Source organism: Lissotriton helveticus, chromosome 9 (assembly GCF_964261635.1).
Source record: "Lissotriton helveticus chromosome 9, aLisHel1.1, whole genome shotgun sequence".
Lineage (NCBI taxonomy): Eukaryota > Metazoa > Chordata > Amphibia > Caudata > Salamandridae > Lissotriton > Lissotriton helveticus.
Window position 1 is genome coordinate 1,218,131,703 of NC_136070.1, and position 19,466 is coordinate 1,218,151,168.

The 19,466-nt window shown below is 44.6% G+C and overlaps 1 protein-coding gene across 1 annotated transcript in view; it reads right to left on the bottom strand.

Moving 5' to 3' along the window:
* PLXND1 (plexin D1) overlaps positions 1-19,466 on the bottom strand; it is a 383,087-nt gene that overhangs the window by 213,391 nt on the left and 150,230 nt on the right. Inside the window, exon 10 of the mRNA XM_078661693.1 lies at positions 41-130. Coding sequence (XP_078517819.1) covers positions 41-130 — 90 coding nt within the window. The remainder of the gene's footprint in view (positions 1-40; positions 131-19,466) is intronic.

The window sequence follows — 19,466 nt, forward strand, 5'->3', positions numbered from 1 at the left end:
ATAGTCAAAAAACATTTTAATGAAAGACGGGCCTACCTACCAGAACTTTACTGCATTCAATTGTTGAGGAATCCACCCACCGGGCCTCAAATGCCCTATCCGGTCCGAACGAACACTGCAGATCTTGATCCTGGTGAAAGAGAGAAAAAGATGGAGATTTGGGGATTCACGGAAGATACTAATGAGGTGTGGAGTAGAAGCAGAAAGACACCATACAACAAGCTCTCAGACCAAGAGTTATACTTCATCTGGACAAAGTAGATCAAGCTTCTGCCAAAGGTGCTCAGTCTCCAAGTGACCATTCTGGAACCCTCATCATAAAGGCTTCATTATGACTCTATGCAGTTCTATTACCTCATAATACACAATCTAAAGTCTATCACACTCAGACCGAAAGAGTTATAAGTCTTTTTCTGTAAGCGTCAACAGAGTATGGAATCACAATGTGCATAGAAAGCTCTTACAGCTCTACAGAATTAGGAAAAATCATAGCTTAGTGTACTGGTCAATTACTTTATCAAGCTTTGAGAAGTTTGTAAACTTGACATTTTCTCGAAAAACTTTTTGTGGAGGAAGTTCTCCCACTAAAAGTAAGATTGTGAAGAGCTTTTTATTGCAATTTAAACTTTGGAAAATGTGAATTACTTTCTTTTAAAAATGCACAAGTTTGTGGAGATAAACTTTACACCTTTAAGTGTCCCCACCTTGGATTAGCATCGCAAAGGACCAACTATATGCCATGGAACACGTCAAGAAAATGGATAGCACTGGAAGGGACTGGGGACAAAGCCTAGATACTGGAACATTTATAACCAATTCCAGATATATTTGCCTAGTTTCCATTTCTTCTTTTTGAGTTTAAGAGCTCACCTGACACCTTGTATAAACATAAGTGAGTAATTTATTACCCTAAGTTTCAATAGATTATTTATCGTATGTACATACCACAGTATGCATTTGGTGTATCGGAGGGTGTGAGTGCATGAGGTGGGTATGTCTGCATGTGTCTAACACATCTACATTTTGTTTGTTTATTGGTGGCTACGTATCTGTCTATTTGCTTGTCTAAATACTGTGCCCCTCCTTCTAAGCTCCTTTTTGTTGTACGTTAGTGTATATTTACGCATTGAATTGTATTTTAGCATTTGCATAATGCTTCACAACTCTGCCAAAGTTGCAAATGCCCTGATTTTCACCAATTTCTGAGCACCCACTCTGAAGTGTTTGGTTAAGGGCTGTTGTGGTAGATGTTGGTAAAGGTACGTGGGCATCGAAGATGTGCTCAAATATGGTGCAGCAGGCATCGTGGCGCAGGGGCATAAGTGAGGTGAGTGAGAAGGCGGCTCGCCACAGATACATACCTATCAGTTTGTCTCCGTCATAGTCTGGACACTTTAAATATTGTTGTGTGACTTTGTGTGTGTGTGTGTGCGCACATGTGCATGGGTATGCACCTGTGTGTCCATGCAGGTATGACTACCTGCCCTACTCAGTGGCGGCTGCTCCTGAGAAGCAATAATGGGGAGGGAAGGGGGTTGGAGAGTTAAAACATTTCTTTTTAAAGGATTACTTACCTGCTGGCTGGCTGGCCTCCGCCTATCTTCTGTCTTCTCTGTCCTCTTCCTGTCTTCTGTGCGAGCTGGAAGCACCCAGGCTCCCTTAAATCAAACACAATGCTGCAATGCAGTGTTGTGATTGGTCTGAGCGCCGTGGTTCGATGCTCAGATGGGGAATGGGAGCCTTGGCATGCTCTCCACCCAGGCAGTAATGCAGCCTGGGTCGGGAACATAGAAAGTGTGCATAATTGTTTGGCCGGTGACAGTCTGAGATGGCCAGCCAAACATTCAGGCGCACTTAGGAGGATGCCCACCACTCCTCCCCCCTGCACTTCCCAGGCCAGCCCCACCCCACAAAACTGCCTCTGCACAGAAAAATAAAATTATAATAACAGCGCGTCATTATTTTTTTATTTTTCCTTTTTTTGCAATGCTGAAAAGCAGTGGGGCGCTACTGTTCATCTGTATCGTGTGTGTTTGTGTTTCCTTGTCGAAATGACTGTGTTTATATACAGGATTGTGTTTTTTTAATTTCAGTTTGTTAGTGTGTTTGCATGGCAGCAGTGTGTGTGCTGCAGTACTGATGTTTATGGGATCGCAAGCTTCGAGGTATGTACATTTTCCATACAGGCCACAATGAGTATGAATTGGTTTTATGTCAATGTGGTGTAGTTTAGGTAGTGTAGAAGCTGACTACGCCTATTTGTTTTTTATCTCGGTGTGTGTGTTTTTCGACCACCTGCAAGTGCTTGTATTTCTGTGCCTATTTACAGTCTGCTTCCATTTGTGTGCAAACAACATAAAGGGCCAGATGTATCAAAGGGTTTTGCCCATTCTGTGTCTATGGGAAAATGTGTTCATACATAAGGCCCTAAATGTCTATTTGTAGAGCGCACAATGACCCTTGAGACATCTTGGGGCTGAATAACATGTTACCGAACTCAATGGTACTCATATCATGATCCTCAGAAGGATGAAAGGCTTCTTGAACCTACTGTGATTTAAACCTGTGACCATGAGGTCAAGCACACATCAGTGCAGTATATGCATTAGTTCAAAGCAACTCGGCTCACTTATATACATCAAACTAGAAAAGTGTATTTCTGATTATTTATGTATCTCTGTTTCCAAGAAAGGAGGTCAAGAGACAACAATGAATTTCCTATACCCGGTGCCCACAAATACTGGAAGCATACACAAAAAAACCTCAAGGCTTTCCTCGTGGGCAATCTGGGGCTTTCCATGAAGCGGCCTGATGGTGCCTTAGTCATGGTTCCTCAAAGCAACCACAATTCCCACATTTCGCAACTTGTGACGACCACCAGATAGATCTTTTTAGATGGAAAACTACAGGGTACAGAGATGCAAACATTGAAGTAAACAAAGAGAAGAGAAGGAGAAAGTGAGATGAAGAGGAGTTGGCCTAAGGGCTAGGGCGATCGAACTTGAATCTGGGGAATCGGGTTTGAGTCTCGGCAATGACGCTGAACATCCTGTGATTCTGGGCAAATCGCTTAATTTCCCCGTGCCTAACGAAAATGAATGTGTCTCTCATGTAACGCAACTGGTGCTATGTAAAGCGCTCCTTACCTTCGGGTCACGTTTGCGCTATATAAAACCCCGTAAAAAAAAAGACAGAGGGAGACAGTGAGATATGGCGAGAGAAGAATGACTAATGGGCTGAATACGACTGGTGGTCCAATGGACGTACCACCGTAGCCGCGGTGACAGTGCGGGCACTGCCGCACTGGCGGTCCGACCACCTTATTACAAGTTTGGGGGTCGGACCATCAAACGCCCGCTGCAAGGATCCCCGGTGATGGTGCAGCGGTCTGAGGCCCGCAATGTTGTTGGCATTGCCGCTGTGGCACTGCAAAGCATATTACGAGTTTCCTCACTGCAACAGTTTTCATGGCTCTGAGTCCGCCAAGAAAAGTGTGGCGGTGAAGAAACATAGGGGGCCCTATAGGACCCCCCTGTTCCCTCAGGGCCAAGGGATACATGCACGAGGGTGTGGAAAAGTAAATTTTGCCATGTTCTGTGTCCCTACGCGTCCTCCATCATATGTTATCTGTGCATGATTAATATGCATATGTATTCCCCATGTTCGATTAAAAACGCAATTATAGTTGTGTCCATCTCTAGTATGTCAATTTCCAGTTCTCGTGAATACTACGAATATCAGGCCTATGTAAAGCTACGTTGCCACGTTTCTCAGTGTGCACGTTATTTCATTGTAAAGTCCCCGTTTCTAGGCCTCAAAAGGGCCCGGACACCAGATTCAGCTCCTGTCTCCTGAGCCCTCGCTGAGGAGCGATACAGCCCCCACCTGTATCCCTGACCCTTCACTTACTTCCTGCCTCACAGTGCCCGGCTCAGCCTGGCTCTGCCTCTGAGTCTGCCAAGAGTATGTTATGATTCTAGTTATCAGTCCAGCCCTCCTTCTCTGCATTCCTAAGCTACTGAATCGCATCAATAGTTTCCGTCATTGTCTAGCCTTTACGTCTCCATGTAAGAGAAATACTGTATTAATGGTCATTTAATATTCTTCATCACGCACTACATGTAGAATAATGCATGCTCCAGTCTTAGAGTCTGTTAGCCTTTATCCCGATAGCTTTTGGATTCTATCAACATGTTCTCTAAACATCAGATACTAGATACTGCTTAGGTACATGTCGCCCTGACTCTCCAGACTTCAGTCTCTGCTCCTAGCACAGAGTTCGTAGCCCCCAGTTTCTTCTAGTAACATGTCATTGCCAGTTTGCGCGCACCATCAGGTTAGAGGTCCCGGCTCCTTAGGTAGCCCCCTCCATGTTTCCGCCCCATTCATGACATATTCTGTTACGTTTGCATCACATGTCTATGTATACGCCCTGTTACACCTACTTTCACCCTTATCTTTCGCGACTGCTACGCGTCACACCCTTTTCTCCACCCACTGCTCCGCCTATCATATGTACTGTAATGCAACTGTTTTACTATATATGCTTGTGTATTGTTATTAAATGCTAGCGCGCTCATCCCAGATCCAGCCCCGGCAGCTGCCGGGCCCTGCCATCCTATTCCTATGCAGGTTGTCCTGTTCCTGTCCTTTATGCTGTAATAAACCTGCAAACTCCTACTACCTCGAATCTTGACTCTTATTTATTGAGCTATCTGTTATTGCTATGCCTAGACAAAAATAGATCCGGTATTATTCATTTATATACCACATAATGGCGCCCGAACAGGGACTTGCCCTTTCCCCACGCGCCGGTGAAGCCACGCCGGCCCCCTGACCCTCTGCAGCCGTGACGGAACCATACCGTGCACCGTCAGATATTTCTGCTTCAAGTATCCCTCAGGCCCACGGAGGAGACGGAGGTGGCGGTCCAGCATCCAGACGAGGCGGTGGAGGAACGCGGCGAGTCCCGACCAGAGCCCAAGCCGAGAGTCCAAGGTCCGAGGTATCCGGAGGCCCACCCGTAACAGAAGTCCGAAGTTCGTCCGTCCGGCGTCGAAGCAGTCCAGTCCAGTCCGAGGCCTTCCGTTCTTGCTGCCCGGTGAGTACCATTGCTGGGGTAGTATCTAGACAGGGTCAATCTAATTGACTCTGGTCCGTGGGTTGGTGGTACACAGACCCACAAAACGAAGTGTCCACTTCGGTGGATGCGGGTCCTGACGTGTCTCTTTATGAGACCGGTGAGTTTCGTACTGTTTCAGCAGTGCATCTAGTTTCTGTTCTAGTCAGTTCTGTTCTCGAGAAAATTCATGTATTCTGTGTTCCGTATTCCAGGTAGTATTCTGTTCGAACTGTTATTTTAAATGTTCTTCATGTACTTTAATGTCGTGGTATGAGTGTGAAGTAATTATCGTGTTTATTGTGTAATTACGTATTGTGTCTCATTTACAGTTCAGTCATGCCCTTATTTTCGAAATTACGTCAGTTAAAAACTAGAAAAGGTCTGCTAGAAGCAGCAGTTCCTGTCCCGCCTAGGGACAGTCCAGGTCATTTTATGTATCAGAAGCATGGCATAAGCGCCATATTGTATCTAGATTTATGGGTAGAGTATACCAAAGGTTTGGAAGAAAAGTATAGATGGCCCGTATCAGGTACGTGGGATGCCGAGTGCATCATGAGAGTAGAAGAGGCATTATGGAAAAAGAAAGCCAGGCAGTCACAGAAAGATGCCATCGAGTTATGGCGCAAAGAATCCCATAAAAGAACCGAAAAGGAAATCAGAAAGTCAGAATTAAGTAGAGAATCCTTAGAGCGAGCCCAAGAAAAAGAATTAATCGAGATAGGTGAACGAGTTAAAACCGAACAGTCAGACAGACAGAGGAACGCCCTCATTAAGGGTATGTATCCTCTTCTTGCCGAGGGCTTGCCAAAAGCGACCCCGGAGGCATCCAGTAATTTTCCGCCACCCTTAGTTCCGATCAAGCTACGTCACAAACCGACCGCAGCTGATATTTTCATTTCGTCCTATTTGGACGACACAGTCCCGGAATATGCAAATCCCGCTCCGCCAGTCCCTGTAAATCAGGCACTTCCTGCTCCTCCAGACACCGGGGCACCCCTTGCAGTACCTGCTACGGTCCCCCAGGTTCAGCCCGCCATACAAGTTCAGCCCGCATTTCAATTTCCCGCCGCACTAGTACGAAGAGTGTCAGTCGACGGTTCCAGTTTAGGGGCCGCAGGAGGAGGTCCTCCTCAGACCCCGCCGCCAAATAGACGTCCAGGAGCAGTCGAGTTACATGAACGTGCGTTACAGCGTACGCCTAAATATCAGTCCATTGCAGAAATCAGGCGAGCTCTTACTGAATGCTGTTATGATCCAGTTCCAGGCGAGGATGGTATGGTTATATTTTCCGTGCGTGTTAGGCAGGTGTCAGAGTACTTGGTCACTTTACCGAATATGAAGGAAGATCTAGACAGAATATATCGTTTCATCCGTACAGGGGATGATCCAGAAAGTATTAGTGACGTCATGTCTCAAAGGAAAGTTGAGATCCAGCTCATGATATTAAAGTTTCTGATTAATTGTCTAATAAGGGAACAAGATTATCCGACCAAAGATCAAGTCGAAATGAGAACCCTGACAAAGTGGAGTGAGAATATAGCCGAGGGTAAGCACAAGACTATCAGTAGTATAGAGAGTATGTACAAGAAAATTCGTAAGGAAATAATAAGGTTACATGATCAACGTAAAGCAGCACAAGTAAGCGAGAAAGAAAATGACTCTGCGGAAGAGGTAGAGGACGAGAATCCCGCCAGAATAGCGTATGTAGGAAAATCTAGATTTCCAGATCGCCATTTACGCCTAGAACACAAGTCAACTTTCCATCGTCCAACACCAGAACAAGGTTCTCTAGAACAAGCATTTCAAGCTACCGACCATATTCTGAAATCACGAATCGGTTATAGTGAGTTATGTACTATGCATGAACAAGAACTAGTCCGATCAGCAGTCCGATGGATTACTGATTCTACCACTTTTCCAGACGAAATAGTGGCACAAATGTTTCTGAAATTGCCCCCAGCCGAGCAACGACTGGTGGGTATGTATATGATCCAGTACCTCATTACTTTGTATGAGGGTCAACATTCTGATCCAGGTCCGTTACACGATGTCCTGAACGAGTTACTCCAGTATAAATGGAAAGGTTTAGGTACCGATTTAATAAGTGTCATTCTAGAACAGCGCCACAAATATAGTATGTTTTTGAACCCGCATTTTGTTCATGTCTCACCCCCAGAAAGTAAACCCTTTTACATAGACCGACAAAATCCGTTACGAGAAGTGCATCCAGTTAAGACAGCGGGTGGTGAGATGCAACGAGTGTTTGTTTACACCCCGATCACAAAGATGGAACTCTTAGAGATGAAAAAGTTAATTCCCTGTCATGATAAAGATCCAGCAGGGTTCCACCGAGAATTGAAAGACATGCTCCGTATGGGAGAATACACGTATCCAGATATTATTAAAATGTTAAAAGTCCTATTGCCCGCAGGGGTATATGAGAAACTCAAAGAAAAAGAATGGGAGGTGGGAGAGAAAAAGATCGATTGGACAGTTCTAGAAGCTGAAGATAAGGCACGAGTACCAGGTACCGGTCTTGGAGATAAATGTAAAGAATTACCAGAATTATTAATACAAGTTTTGCCCAGATTATTAACAACTAAAAAGGAAGACTGGGATGCAATCTCAGCCTGTAAACAGAAACAAGACGAAGACACTAGTGATTTTTATTCTAGATTCGAGAAATGTTTTAGTATAAACAGTGGTCTCAAGACAAGTAGCGAGTCATACCCTCACCTTTTTGTTACTAAATTAGTCGAGAATTCAAGTCCGCCAATTAAAAAACGAGTTTTGAAAGTCGAAAGTACCTGGCAAGCTAATACCCCGTCCCAAATGTTACAGATGCTTCAATACCACCAGAATAGAATCAGAGAAGAGCAAGAACACGAGAGAAAGCGTATGAAAGACACGAAAATGAAAGTACTAGTTGCACAATCTGTTCCTCAAGACAGTCAGAAGAGGGGTCCGAATCAAGCCAGTCATCCTGCAGCTCCCGTTAAAGGGAACTGCAATTATTGTAAACAGCCAGGTCATTTTATAAACGAGTGTGCAGTTCTGAAACACAACATAGCTACCGGTAAGACTAAAGAAAGACCACGTCCGCCTAGACAAGAACAAGTTTCACAGACTCCTCAGCCACAGAATGCACAACAGACAGTTACTGTACCGCAGCCCATCGCTGCAACACAGCATGTTACACAGCAGATGTACCAGTATGCACAGTCCGAGTATCCGGAGTATCAGTCATATTCATGAAACAGCCTAGAGAGGGAGGTAGGCTTGCCTCTCATCGAGATACCTGTAGATCAAGAAGGTCCCTATGTTCACAGTCAAGTACTAGGGAAAGACAGAAAGTTTCTGATTGATACAGGGGCAAGTAGGACCACTATAAGTCACGCCGAAGTTCCAGGGGCTCCGCTCTCAGGCTCTAGAAATGTTTCCCTTGGATTTTCAGGAAAACCTATCGTAAATGAAATTTCAAAGCCAGTTACTCTAGAAGTAGGTCCATTGTCCCGCACTACTGATCTGTTACTTACTAAGTCATGTCCAGAAAATCTATTGGGCATTAAAACACTGAAAGAGTTAGGTGCAGTTATATGCTGTTCCCCAGAGGGAATACGATTGTTTCTTCGTGACTTCAAGGGTCACTATGTGTTACGAGATTTTGATCCGAGATTGTCCAATGTCCCGCAGCATCTATGGGCGCAAGGCCCAACTGATGTTGGCTTTATGCAAATCACACCCCATCGTGTGACTCTCAAGCCAGGTGTAGTCCTGCCACGAATCAGACAGTACAGATTGCCGCCTGAGGCTGTAGCAGCCTTATCCAAAATTATTGACGAGCTCATGGCTCAAGGAGTAGTGGTAGAAACTGACTCCAATGTATGTAATTCTCCGATCATTCCAGTCATGAAACGTACTGATCCAAATGCACCCCCAGTATATCGTTTAGTGATTGACCTTCGAGAACTTAACAAATGTATTATTCCCCAGTACCCAGTTGTCCCAGATATCTCTTCCCTATTGACAGCCATTGATTCTGAAGCCTCATTTTTTACAGTCATAGACCTCAAGAACGCATTTTTTAGTGTCCCCATTCATCCAGACAGCCAGTTTCTTTTCGGATTTTGTTTAAATGGAAGGAGCTATATGTTCACACGCGCTCCTCAAGGTTTCACAGAAAGTCCTAGTATTTACAGTCAAGCACTCAAGAGACAACTAGACAACATTCACATGCCAACTGACACTGCCCTGCTCCAATATGTCGATGATCTACTGATCACTGCCCGTTCTGAACGTGCTTGCGAGCAAGCATCCCTTACAGTCTTGTATTTCCTAGCCGAGATGGGGCACAAGGTGTCCCCTTCAAAGCTTCAATTCTGTGTCCAGCAAGTGATCTATTTAGGCCACTTACTGTCCAAGAGGGGTAGGCAGTTGACGCCAGATCGTATTCAGTTAATAGCGAGTCTTCCTCAGCCCAAGACCCAGAAGGAGGTACGTGCTTTTATCGGCCTTACTTCTTATTGCAGACAATGGATTCCTCAGTATGCATTTCTAGCTAAATCACTGACACAGTTAACGACACAGGAGGCAGCCGTATCGACTGTCCTCCCTTGGACATCTGAACATACACTTAGTTTCAATGAGTTAAAGAAAGCCCTATGCCAAGCTCCAGTTCTAGCTACACCGAACTACAGTAAGCCTTTTACACTTTTCGTAACTGAACGCGAAGGTACAGCATTATCTGTTCTCACACAAGATCAAGCAGGACAATACAAGCCCTGTGCTTATTTTTCGAGCACATTAGATCCTGTAGCCCAGGCTCTGCCTGCGTGCCTCAAGTCAGTTGCAGCCACAGCACTAGCTATCAGACAAAGTGATTCCATAGTCTTAGGACACTCCCTGACAGTACAAGTTCCACACTCCGTGGAAGTTCTTTTAAACCGAACACAAACTCAGCACTTGACAATTGCACGTTTAACAGGTTATGAATTGACACTGTTCCAGCCACACATAGAAATCAGACGCTGCAACGTCCTAAATCCTGCTACACTGTTACCATCAGCTAATCCAAATCCTGCCACACACGATTGTGTGGAAGTAGTTAACATCATGACCAAGCCAAGACAAGATCTGACAGATATTCCATTACCAGATCCCGACCTGACACTTTATGTGGATGGTTCATGCATGAGAACAAGTACAGGAGAACTAGTAGCCGCGTATGCAGTAACTACTGACACTGAAGTTATTGAAACACACCGTATTGACACCCTGTCTGCTCAAGCAGCAGAGCTAGTTGCTCTGACTCAAGCCTGCATACATGCCAAGAACCTGAAAGTTAATATTTATACAGATTCACGCTACGCATTCGGAGTTGTACACGATTTCGGAGTGCTCTGGCAGGAGAGAGGTTTCATGACTTCTCATGGAACCAAGATTCAGCATGGTCTCCTTATTCAAGCTCTGTTAGATGCCATACATTTACCGACATCCATTGCTATCATGAAATGCAAAGCACATACGAAAGATACTGACATTATTTCTCAAGGTAATGATCTAGCAGATCGCACAGCCAAGCTTACAGCACAGACACCAGACATTCCAGTTAATAAGACACCGACATACACTCCAGATCCGACTACCTGTATGACAGTTAAGGACCCTACTCAAGATGTCATAGATATCCAGTTACATGCTACTCCCGATGAAATCAAGAAATGGTCCGAACAAGGAGGGGTCCAGACAGATCAGGGATGGGTAACGAAGGGTAAAGCCACATGGTTTCTCCCCGATTCCATGGTTCAAGTCATTATCAATACCGCACATAGTCCAGCACATTTAGGAGAAAAAGCTATGTTAGACAGTATCCAGAACATTTGGTTCAACAAGCATTTACGAGCTGCAGCCAAGCAGAAAGTCCGTACCTGTATGATATGTTGTCAGTTTAATCCAGGTAAAAGTGTCCCGGTGGAACAAGGTGGATTCCAGCCCCCTGACCACCCTTTTGAAGTCCTCCAGATGGATTATATCCAGATGGAGCGATGTCGAGGTTTCAAGTATGTCCTCGTAGTTGTATGCGCTTTGTCCAGGTGGACAGAGGCATATCCAGTCCCAGATTACACAGCCGCGACCACTGCCAAGCAGTTGGTTCGTGAATTCTTCCCCCGCTACGGACTCCCTAGAGTCGTATATTCTGACAACGGCCAGCCATTCTCATCCGAGTTGATGAAACATGTTTCCCTTTTGTTAGGGTACCAGTGGAAGTTCCATTGTGTACGCCATCCAGAAGCAGCTGGTCTCGTAGAAAGACATAATCAGACCCTGAAAATCCGCATCGCAAAAGTATGCAAAGAGAAAGGTGTGGACTGGCTAGTAGCTCTGCCAGTTGCCCTGTTCTACATGCGCATGGTCGCACATTCCAGATCAGGTCTGTCCCCGTATGAGGTCGTTTTCGGCCGCCCCCCTAACATGTGGGGTACTCCTAGACCTCGAAGTATTACCGATGTTTCAAGTAATATGCTGACAGATTACCTAGCTTCCTTGATGTCTGCCCTCAACTCTTGTCGTTCACAGGTTGCCGCCGCATTTCCAGACAATACCGAGGTGGCACCGCATGGAATCGTTCCCGGATCCATGGTCTTAGTGAGAAATTTTGATCGTTCAAGTCCGCTGGAGCCTCGCTGGAAGGAGCCCCGACAGGTCCTCCTGGCCACCCGCACAGCCGTGAAGTTGGAGGGACGCAAAGGCTGGGTACATCTCTCGCACATCAAAAAGTTTTATGGATTGAAACCAGTTTCAAAGAACATATCCGAGGATTTAAAGGACTGCAAAAGTACTATTCTTAAGGACTGTCCCGCAAAAGACAATGATATTGCACCCTCCCTGTTAGAGACAACTCCGCAACAGGAGTATAAGAAAAAGTTAAGGTCTAGTAAAATAAGTCAGCCAGTTTGATTGTCTAAGTCCTCCCCTAGGTGAAACGGTTAGACCGGTTTCTGACATGTATAAAATAGACCCCCATAGTGAGAGAGTTAGTCAAAACTCAATACGATGTATCATTGTTCTAAGTTTCGTTTTATTTCTCAGCATTATGATTTCCTGCACCAGTTATGCATTTTATCTGTATTTTCCAGTTTCTCATGTAAATAAGTCTTCTAATGTTACAGTAGAGCACACGTTTAGTGATCTGCCTCCTCATGAATTCTCTTATCGCCTCGCTATGCGTAACAATTCTTTTATCCGCATGTTACATTATTCACACCAGACCAGCAATGCCACTAATTGTTGGGTGTGTGGTCGACTCCCCCCTTTCCAGACACCGAAGGGAGTTCTGCCACTCTTTCCTTATCCATTTTCACATAATGGTTCGTGTGGAGCATGGTCCACGTTAACGTCATCCTCAACAGATATGTCTTTTCTTAACAGTACATGTTTCCCAGACAAGCAAGGTCTCCCCCACAGAACAGGTTTAGATCTAGAAAATGAAGTTTACAACTTAGGTAATTATTCTTCGAATTTCATGGTCCTGAATGTCCAGTCTGATTCCACTCCAGACTTACCTGCTATTTCCATATTACCAGTCAAAGGCGAATTATGTGTCCGAAATAATGGTTCCGTACATGTAGGACATAGCGACTGTACTACTATTGTCAAGTATAGTGACAGTGGGAAATCTATTTTCAAAGCTTCACGTCATTCTTATTTTATTTGTGGTCAAACCGCATATGTTCGTCTGCCCCTCGATTGGGAGGGAACCTGTTACATTGCCTTCCTACTGCCACCTGTTTTCCTAGCCCCATCTGATTATCACAGAAACACACATCTAGTACACATTAGACATAGAAGGGAGATTGAGTCCCCAATTGTCGATTATACTGAAACTGCTCTAGAACAGTATACAGATTTCAATAGAGGTTTCTTCTTCTTTATAGGACCTATCCAGAATAGTAAGCTAATCCGTAGGTTAACAAGAACCCTTGAAGCAGTAGTGAATGAGACTGCCTCTGCTCTAGGTAACATAACCGAAGAGCAATCTGCTATGAGATTTTTCGTTTTGCAAAATCGTCTCGTCCTTGACGTCATACTGGCCGATAGGGGCGGGGCATGTAGAGTCATCGGATCTAGTTGCTGCATTTTCATTCCTAATAACACGCCGTCTGTTTATTCAGCTATAACCAGACTCCATAAAATTGCCCATCTGTTACACCAAGATCCAGGCACCTGGACATGGTCCGGTTGGTTCTGGAATATAATTTCCGCCTGGGGATGGAAAGTATTGTCCTTTCTAGGTATTACAGTAGCGATCATATTCAGTTGCTGCCTCTGTATACAATGTGGCCCTGCGATTTGCGGCATTTGTGCTACCTCTTGTATTCCTAGTCCCAAGCCCCGTTCTAAATCCCGTTCCAAGAAAATTCGAGACGAGCAAATGATACTGTATGAAATGATAGATGGTATCATGAATATTGATGTTTCCTGATGGAAACGTAGTGACAAGGAGGGAATGTGGAAAAGTAAATTTTGCCATGTTCTGTGTCCCTACGCGTCCTCCATCATATGTTATCTGTGCATGATTAATATGCATATGTATTCCCCATGTTCGATTAAAAACGCAATTATAGTTGTGTCCATCTCTAGTATGTCAATTTCCAGTTCTCGTGAATACTACGAATATCAGGCCTATGTAAAGCTACGTTGCCACGTTTCTCAGTGTGCACGTTATTTCATTGTAAAGTCCCCGTTTCTAGGCCTCAAAAGGGCCCGGACACCAGATTCAGCTCCTGTCTAATGAGCCCTCGCTGAGGAGCGATACAGCCCCCACCTGTATCCCTGACCCTTCACTTACTTCCTGCCTCACAGTGCCCGGCTCAGCCTGGCTCTGCCTCTGAGTCTGCCAAGAGTATGTTATGATTCTAGTTATCAGTCCAGCCCTCCTTCTCTGCATTCCTAAGCTACTGAATCGCATCAATAGTTTCCGTCATTGTCTAGCCTTTACGTCTCCATGTAAGAGAAATACTGTATTAATGGTCATTTAATATTCTTCATCACGCACTACATGTAGAATAATGCATGCTCCAGTCTTAGAGTCTGTTAGCCTTTATCCCGATAGCTTTTGGATTCTATCAACATGTTCTCTAAACATCAGATACTAGATACTGCTTAGGTACATGTCGCCCTGACTCTCCAGACTTCAGTCTCTGCTCCTAGCACAGAGTTCGTAGCCCCCAGTTTCTTCTAGTAACATGTCATTGCCAGTTTGCGCGCACCATCAGGTTAGAGGTCCCGGCTCCTTAGGTAGCCCCCTCCATGTTTCCGCCCCATTCATGACATATTCTGTTACGTTTGCATCACATGTCTATGTATACGCCCTGTTACACCTACTTTCACCCTTATCTTTCGCGACTGCTACGCGTCACACCCTTTGCTCCACCCACTGCTCCGCCTATCATATGTACTGTAATGCAACTGTTTTACTATATATGCTTGTGTATTGTTATTAAATGCTAGCGCACTCATCCCAGATCCAGCCCCGGCAGCTGCCGGGCCCTGCCATCCTATTCCTATGCAGGTTGTCCTGTTCCTGTCCTTTATGCTGTAATAAACCTGCAAACTCCTACTACCTCGAATCTTGACTCTTATTTATTGAGCTATCTGTTATTGCTATGCCTAGACAAAAATAGATCCGGTATTATTTATTTATATACCACAAGGGCACATGATGTGCCCCCCTGTATACATGCACCCCCAGTTCCTGCACAACATGTACTTAACGGTCCATGGCATGCAGGAACTTGCTTTGGTGTTCCCACTGTGGAGCCTTTCTAAGGCTCACTGCCTGGGACCACTAAAGCACCACCCGCCAGACCATGAGAAAACTCTTAAACCAGTCAGGAGGGCAGAGGGCCAACACGTTTGGGGGTGAGGAGTTGGAAGCTGGCATGGCAGCCCGCCCCCGCACCGCCAAACTCGTAATCAGACCCTAAGCTAGGGAAGAAAGAGAAACAGAAAGATAGGAAGTGAGAGGCGGGGAGAGAGGAAATCAGAGTGAGAAAAAGAATGAGTGAAGGATAAAGACATCACTTCTGCAAATGTTCAATATTTGCACGCAAATGTTGGTTGACGCTGAAAAACATAGAGGTAATGTTATCCTGCGAGGCGATTTACGTGCTGGGAGATCTTTTTTATGAAATTATGAACATTAATAAAGAAAGAACTGATGAAATCTGAAGAGGACTCTCTCTAAAGTTACTTTGATTTGTCTGGATTCCTCTTCATCTAACTATTACACTATGTTCTTATTTCTGCTATGTATAATAGCCAGACTTCTATTCTGATGGCATATTATTTAAGCCAAGACTAAAATTCTTGATTATAAGGTGTGCTGTATTTAGAACCTCATTCCCAATAGTTTTATCTTGCGAGTTGACTAACACATTTCTTGAATGTGTTACTAGGTGTAAGAATAAATTAAAAAAACTCAAGCCTACTGCATCAAGATTGAAGAGTGCAAGGATTTTCAGCGCCCCAGGCAAAATGGTATTTTGCTTCTGGAGCACTCCCCATACTTATAACAAAACCGATTTTTGTGGGCATTTGCTGCTGTTTGGTGCCACACAAGATGTCAGCCTAAGTCTGCTGGCTTGCCTCACCATATTGAACAGCCTGCCTTGTAAAGCATTGGGATTCTCCAACATCCCATAATGCCTCTCTCCCCCTGGTCTTCTATCGCTGTCCCTGCAAAGAGCATCTGAACCCAGTGTGTGTACAAACGCTCAGTTTACCACTATGCAACCTTGGGAGCAGCCACGGATATTCTTGATCCCACAATTCTCTGCATTATATTGGGCCCTTTATAAATAAATAAATAAATAGTGACAAGCATTATGGTTTCTTCTGACCTTAGAGGCTTTCATGTGGGTTCCTATAATTTCACTGGATTTCTGTGTAGAACATTTAATTGACGCGAGTGGCTTCTTGTAGTTTATTGCCTTGAATTCTTTTTTCTTTTTAACAAGTGGACACTTCTTGTTTTTCCCCATTACAGCCATATCGTTCATTGTCATAAAACGAATTAGCAATAACAAGGTCATTTCAGCTGCCTTGGTGGTGCCAACTGGCGCAGTGCTGGGGTGAGGCCGGTAGGATGGGCCTGTTGAGTTAAACACTCACCACTACCATCTGCTGTGATCTGAAAGGCAGGGGTTTGAATTCCAGCAAAACCAACCCAGCCTCTTTCACCCCCGAGGCCAGTAAATTAACTATAATGTTTCGACAGGAGCAACCATGACTTACAGTGCTTAGAAACATCAGAAACGTGACATGAAGCACAGCGCAGGAACGGATTCTTGTGTTACAGGTCCTGTATCAGAGTGATCTGAGCCCTTCTTCTTGCATCATCCAGCCGAGCTCATGGTTACTCCAGGTAGAAATGTTGCACCGAATAGAAAATACTAGACTACTACCCAGGAGACTTCCGTCCAGAGTGTAACATAGTATTCCTAGAAGCAGTAAGCATGCCCCATGGCTTGGGCCGAAGAATGTCTGTGTCAAAATGACACTTTGCATTGGGTGCCAAAATCCAAAGAGACATAAACACTCAGAGACTCGAGCATTCTGGATGGGCCCTTGCAGCATCTGTCGATCACAGCCCTGCGGTGACATCCCCCCTACAATCCAATTAAACACCATCATGTAGGAAACCAATGTGGGATCACACTGCTTCACCTCCCAGCGGGTCGCCTCTGAGCATTGTGGTCAATGCAGTTCACCAAGCGTGTGTGCTTGCAGGATTTTCTCGAGTAATTACAAAGTTGTACTGGCCATCTCCGAACACGTGTTTCTGGACCATTATCCATCGTCAGTGGAGATTAGGCATCAACTATTTGGGTTCCTGAGCAGGCTGCCAAAGTATTCTCAGGTCACAGTACCTCTCAAGCCGTGCACCACCATGGATGCCTCTTGGAGATGGTTGAGTTCCCTGCCGGAAGTGGGGAGTTCTTTTGAGTGCAATGACCTCCCCAGGCAGGCCAAGGCCAGGACCCTGAGTCGCCCAATGTCTCCTTCACTGGTGATCTTCAGGCCTAAAGACGGTCCTTCTTGGGGTCAAGCACTACACCCAAGGAACATGAAATCCTGCAACTGGGACAGGGTAACCTGCACTATTGTCACCACAGAGACAGGCTGCACTCTAGGTAAACCCGGAGGCTTCCGGGCCATAGGATTACCATACAACTCCATGCCACAGGGACGCCTCATTCAAAGCCCTAGGCTTTCCTTTCACACAACAGTGCATTCTGGGACATATAGTCTTGGTTTAGTTCAATTGAAGGCAGTGGAGTATGAAACCAGAATACAATGTAGAAAAGGACAGTCCAGGACTGGAAAGGGGTGTCTTCTTAAAATGTGCTCATGTGGTAACTCTATATAAATTTGTTTACTTCAGGTGCACAGCCTTCTTCCAAAGTAAAGTTTTGTAAAGTTCTAAACTACCAACTATTTAAGGTGCTCCACGAGTGGCGTCCTCCGACCAGTGACGTCTAAAGTAACATGAAACGTGCTTCTAATGATTCATTAGTCGCATCCCCATGGGCACACAGAATTATCTCCTCCATTAGAAAAATGAGGATTCCACTCAATTTTGACTTTGATTAATCCTTCTTTTATTTATTCAATTTTTGAATTTCTTTCATTCAATAGGTCATTCGTATCTGACATGGTGACAACCACCCCCCTCCCCAACACACACACATCTGCAGAGGTGCCTGCATACTTAACCAGCAGCACGTGAGCTGAAACGAACATCAGGTCGGAAAACGTCACTGGAGTGTTATAAAGCTGTCAACATGGCATTTTTTTAATTTCATTTTCTGGCAGGCTAATAAGCTGCAGAACTCCATCACAAGCTTAAACAAAAAAATGCGCTGCAAATTCAGTGGAAAAGAATTGGCTGCCATGCCCATTCACAAGCATCTGTTACAGAGTCAGATGAAAATAATTTACGCTACGGCCCAGTCACAAACACTACTAAGAAATTACTTTTCTACAGTCTGAAACAATGGAAACATTGTACATTGTAAGGTATGCATCATTTGACACCTCTTTTACTATACCGATCCCCTAAAACAAACCTTTCTAAACTCTTTCCTCTGAGTCCTCCCCTCCAAAACTCCTTTTTACTCATCCAAAAGCCTCCTCCTATTGCTAAGACCTAAAAAAAAAATCTTTCACTCTTTTATCTCTCCACTATCCTTTTCAATCGAAATTATAGACTAACATGTTCACTTCTCAAATTCCATATTAAACTATACTAATATACTACCCAAATAACTGAATAACATATCCACTACCCAAATTACTTCATATTTTTTTACTACACTAATTTTCAACAGTAATCCTTTATGGGTTCCGGAGTGGCGTGCTACTCGCCAGAAAAGCGCTTCAACACCCATCAGGGGTAACAAGTGCTATATGAATGCAAATCTTTCTTCCCCTTTTATCCCTCCGCTATCCTTCTCACTCCAAGAAACTGACTAATATCCACCACTGAAATTGCTTCATATTTCACCATATTAATTCACCTCTAATCCTTTGTAGGCTTCCTGAATAGCGTGCGTCAACAAGCGCTATATAAATACAAACCTCTGTCCTCCTCTATCCTTCTGCTATCATTCTAAATCCAAATAACTGACTAACCTATCCACCACTTAAAATGTACTTGCATGTTTCACTATACTAATTCAAGACTAATCCTCTATGGGTCCCGGAGAAGCGTCCTCCTCGCCGAAAAAGCGATTCGACGCCTCGTCAGGGGTAGTAAGCGCTACATAAATACAATTACAATACAATACAATACAATATCTACAACAACTAAAATAAAATGTCCTCTCCAAGTTTATTTTGAGAGCAATGCATCATTTAATGTGACTGATATACAACCCACCTTTCCCAACCCTCCTCGCTCTCCTGGTGAGTCTCATAGGGCCTGAAAATACTTCATTCCACTAAATACACCAGAGATCTCAGTTTGGATATGGTTGGCTGCTGTAAGTCAGGATGTTGGGCTGCTGGGCCAGGACTGCCACCCAATGTATTCTGGGTTGGCAGTAGTGTTGGCAGCAGTCTGTACAAGAATAAGTGCCAGGGCTCAAGTTATTTCTCAGGAGGCCACTGCTGCGTGTGCCACTTCAGGTCCCTACCAGCACTGCCAGATACCAGTACCGACACCTACTTGCCATTACACTACTCCAAGTGTTAGAATTTGGACTGTACAGCCTGACTCAAAGCCGTAACAATGGCTTGAGCACGCTGGTGTTATTATTTTAATCGGATATTTAATTGTTAC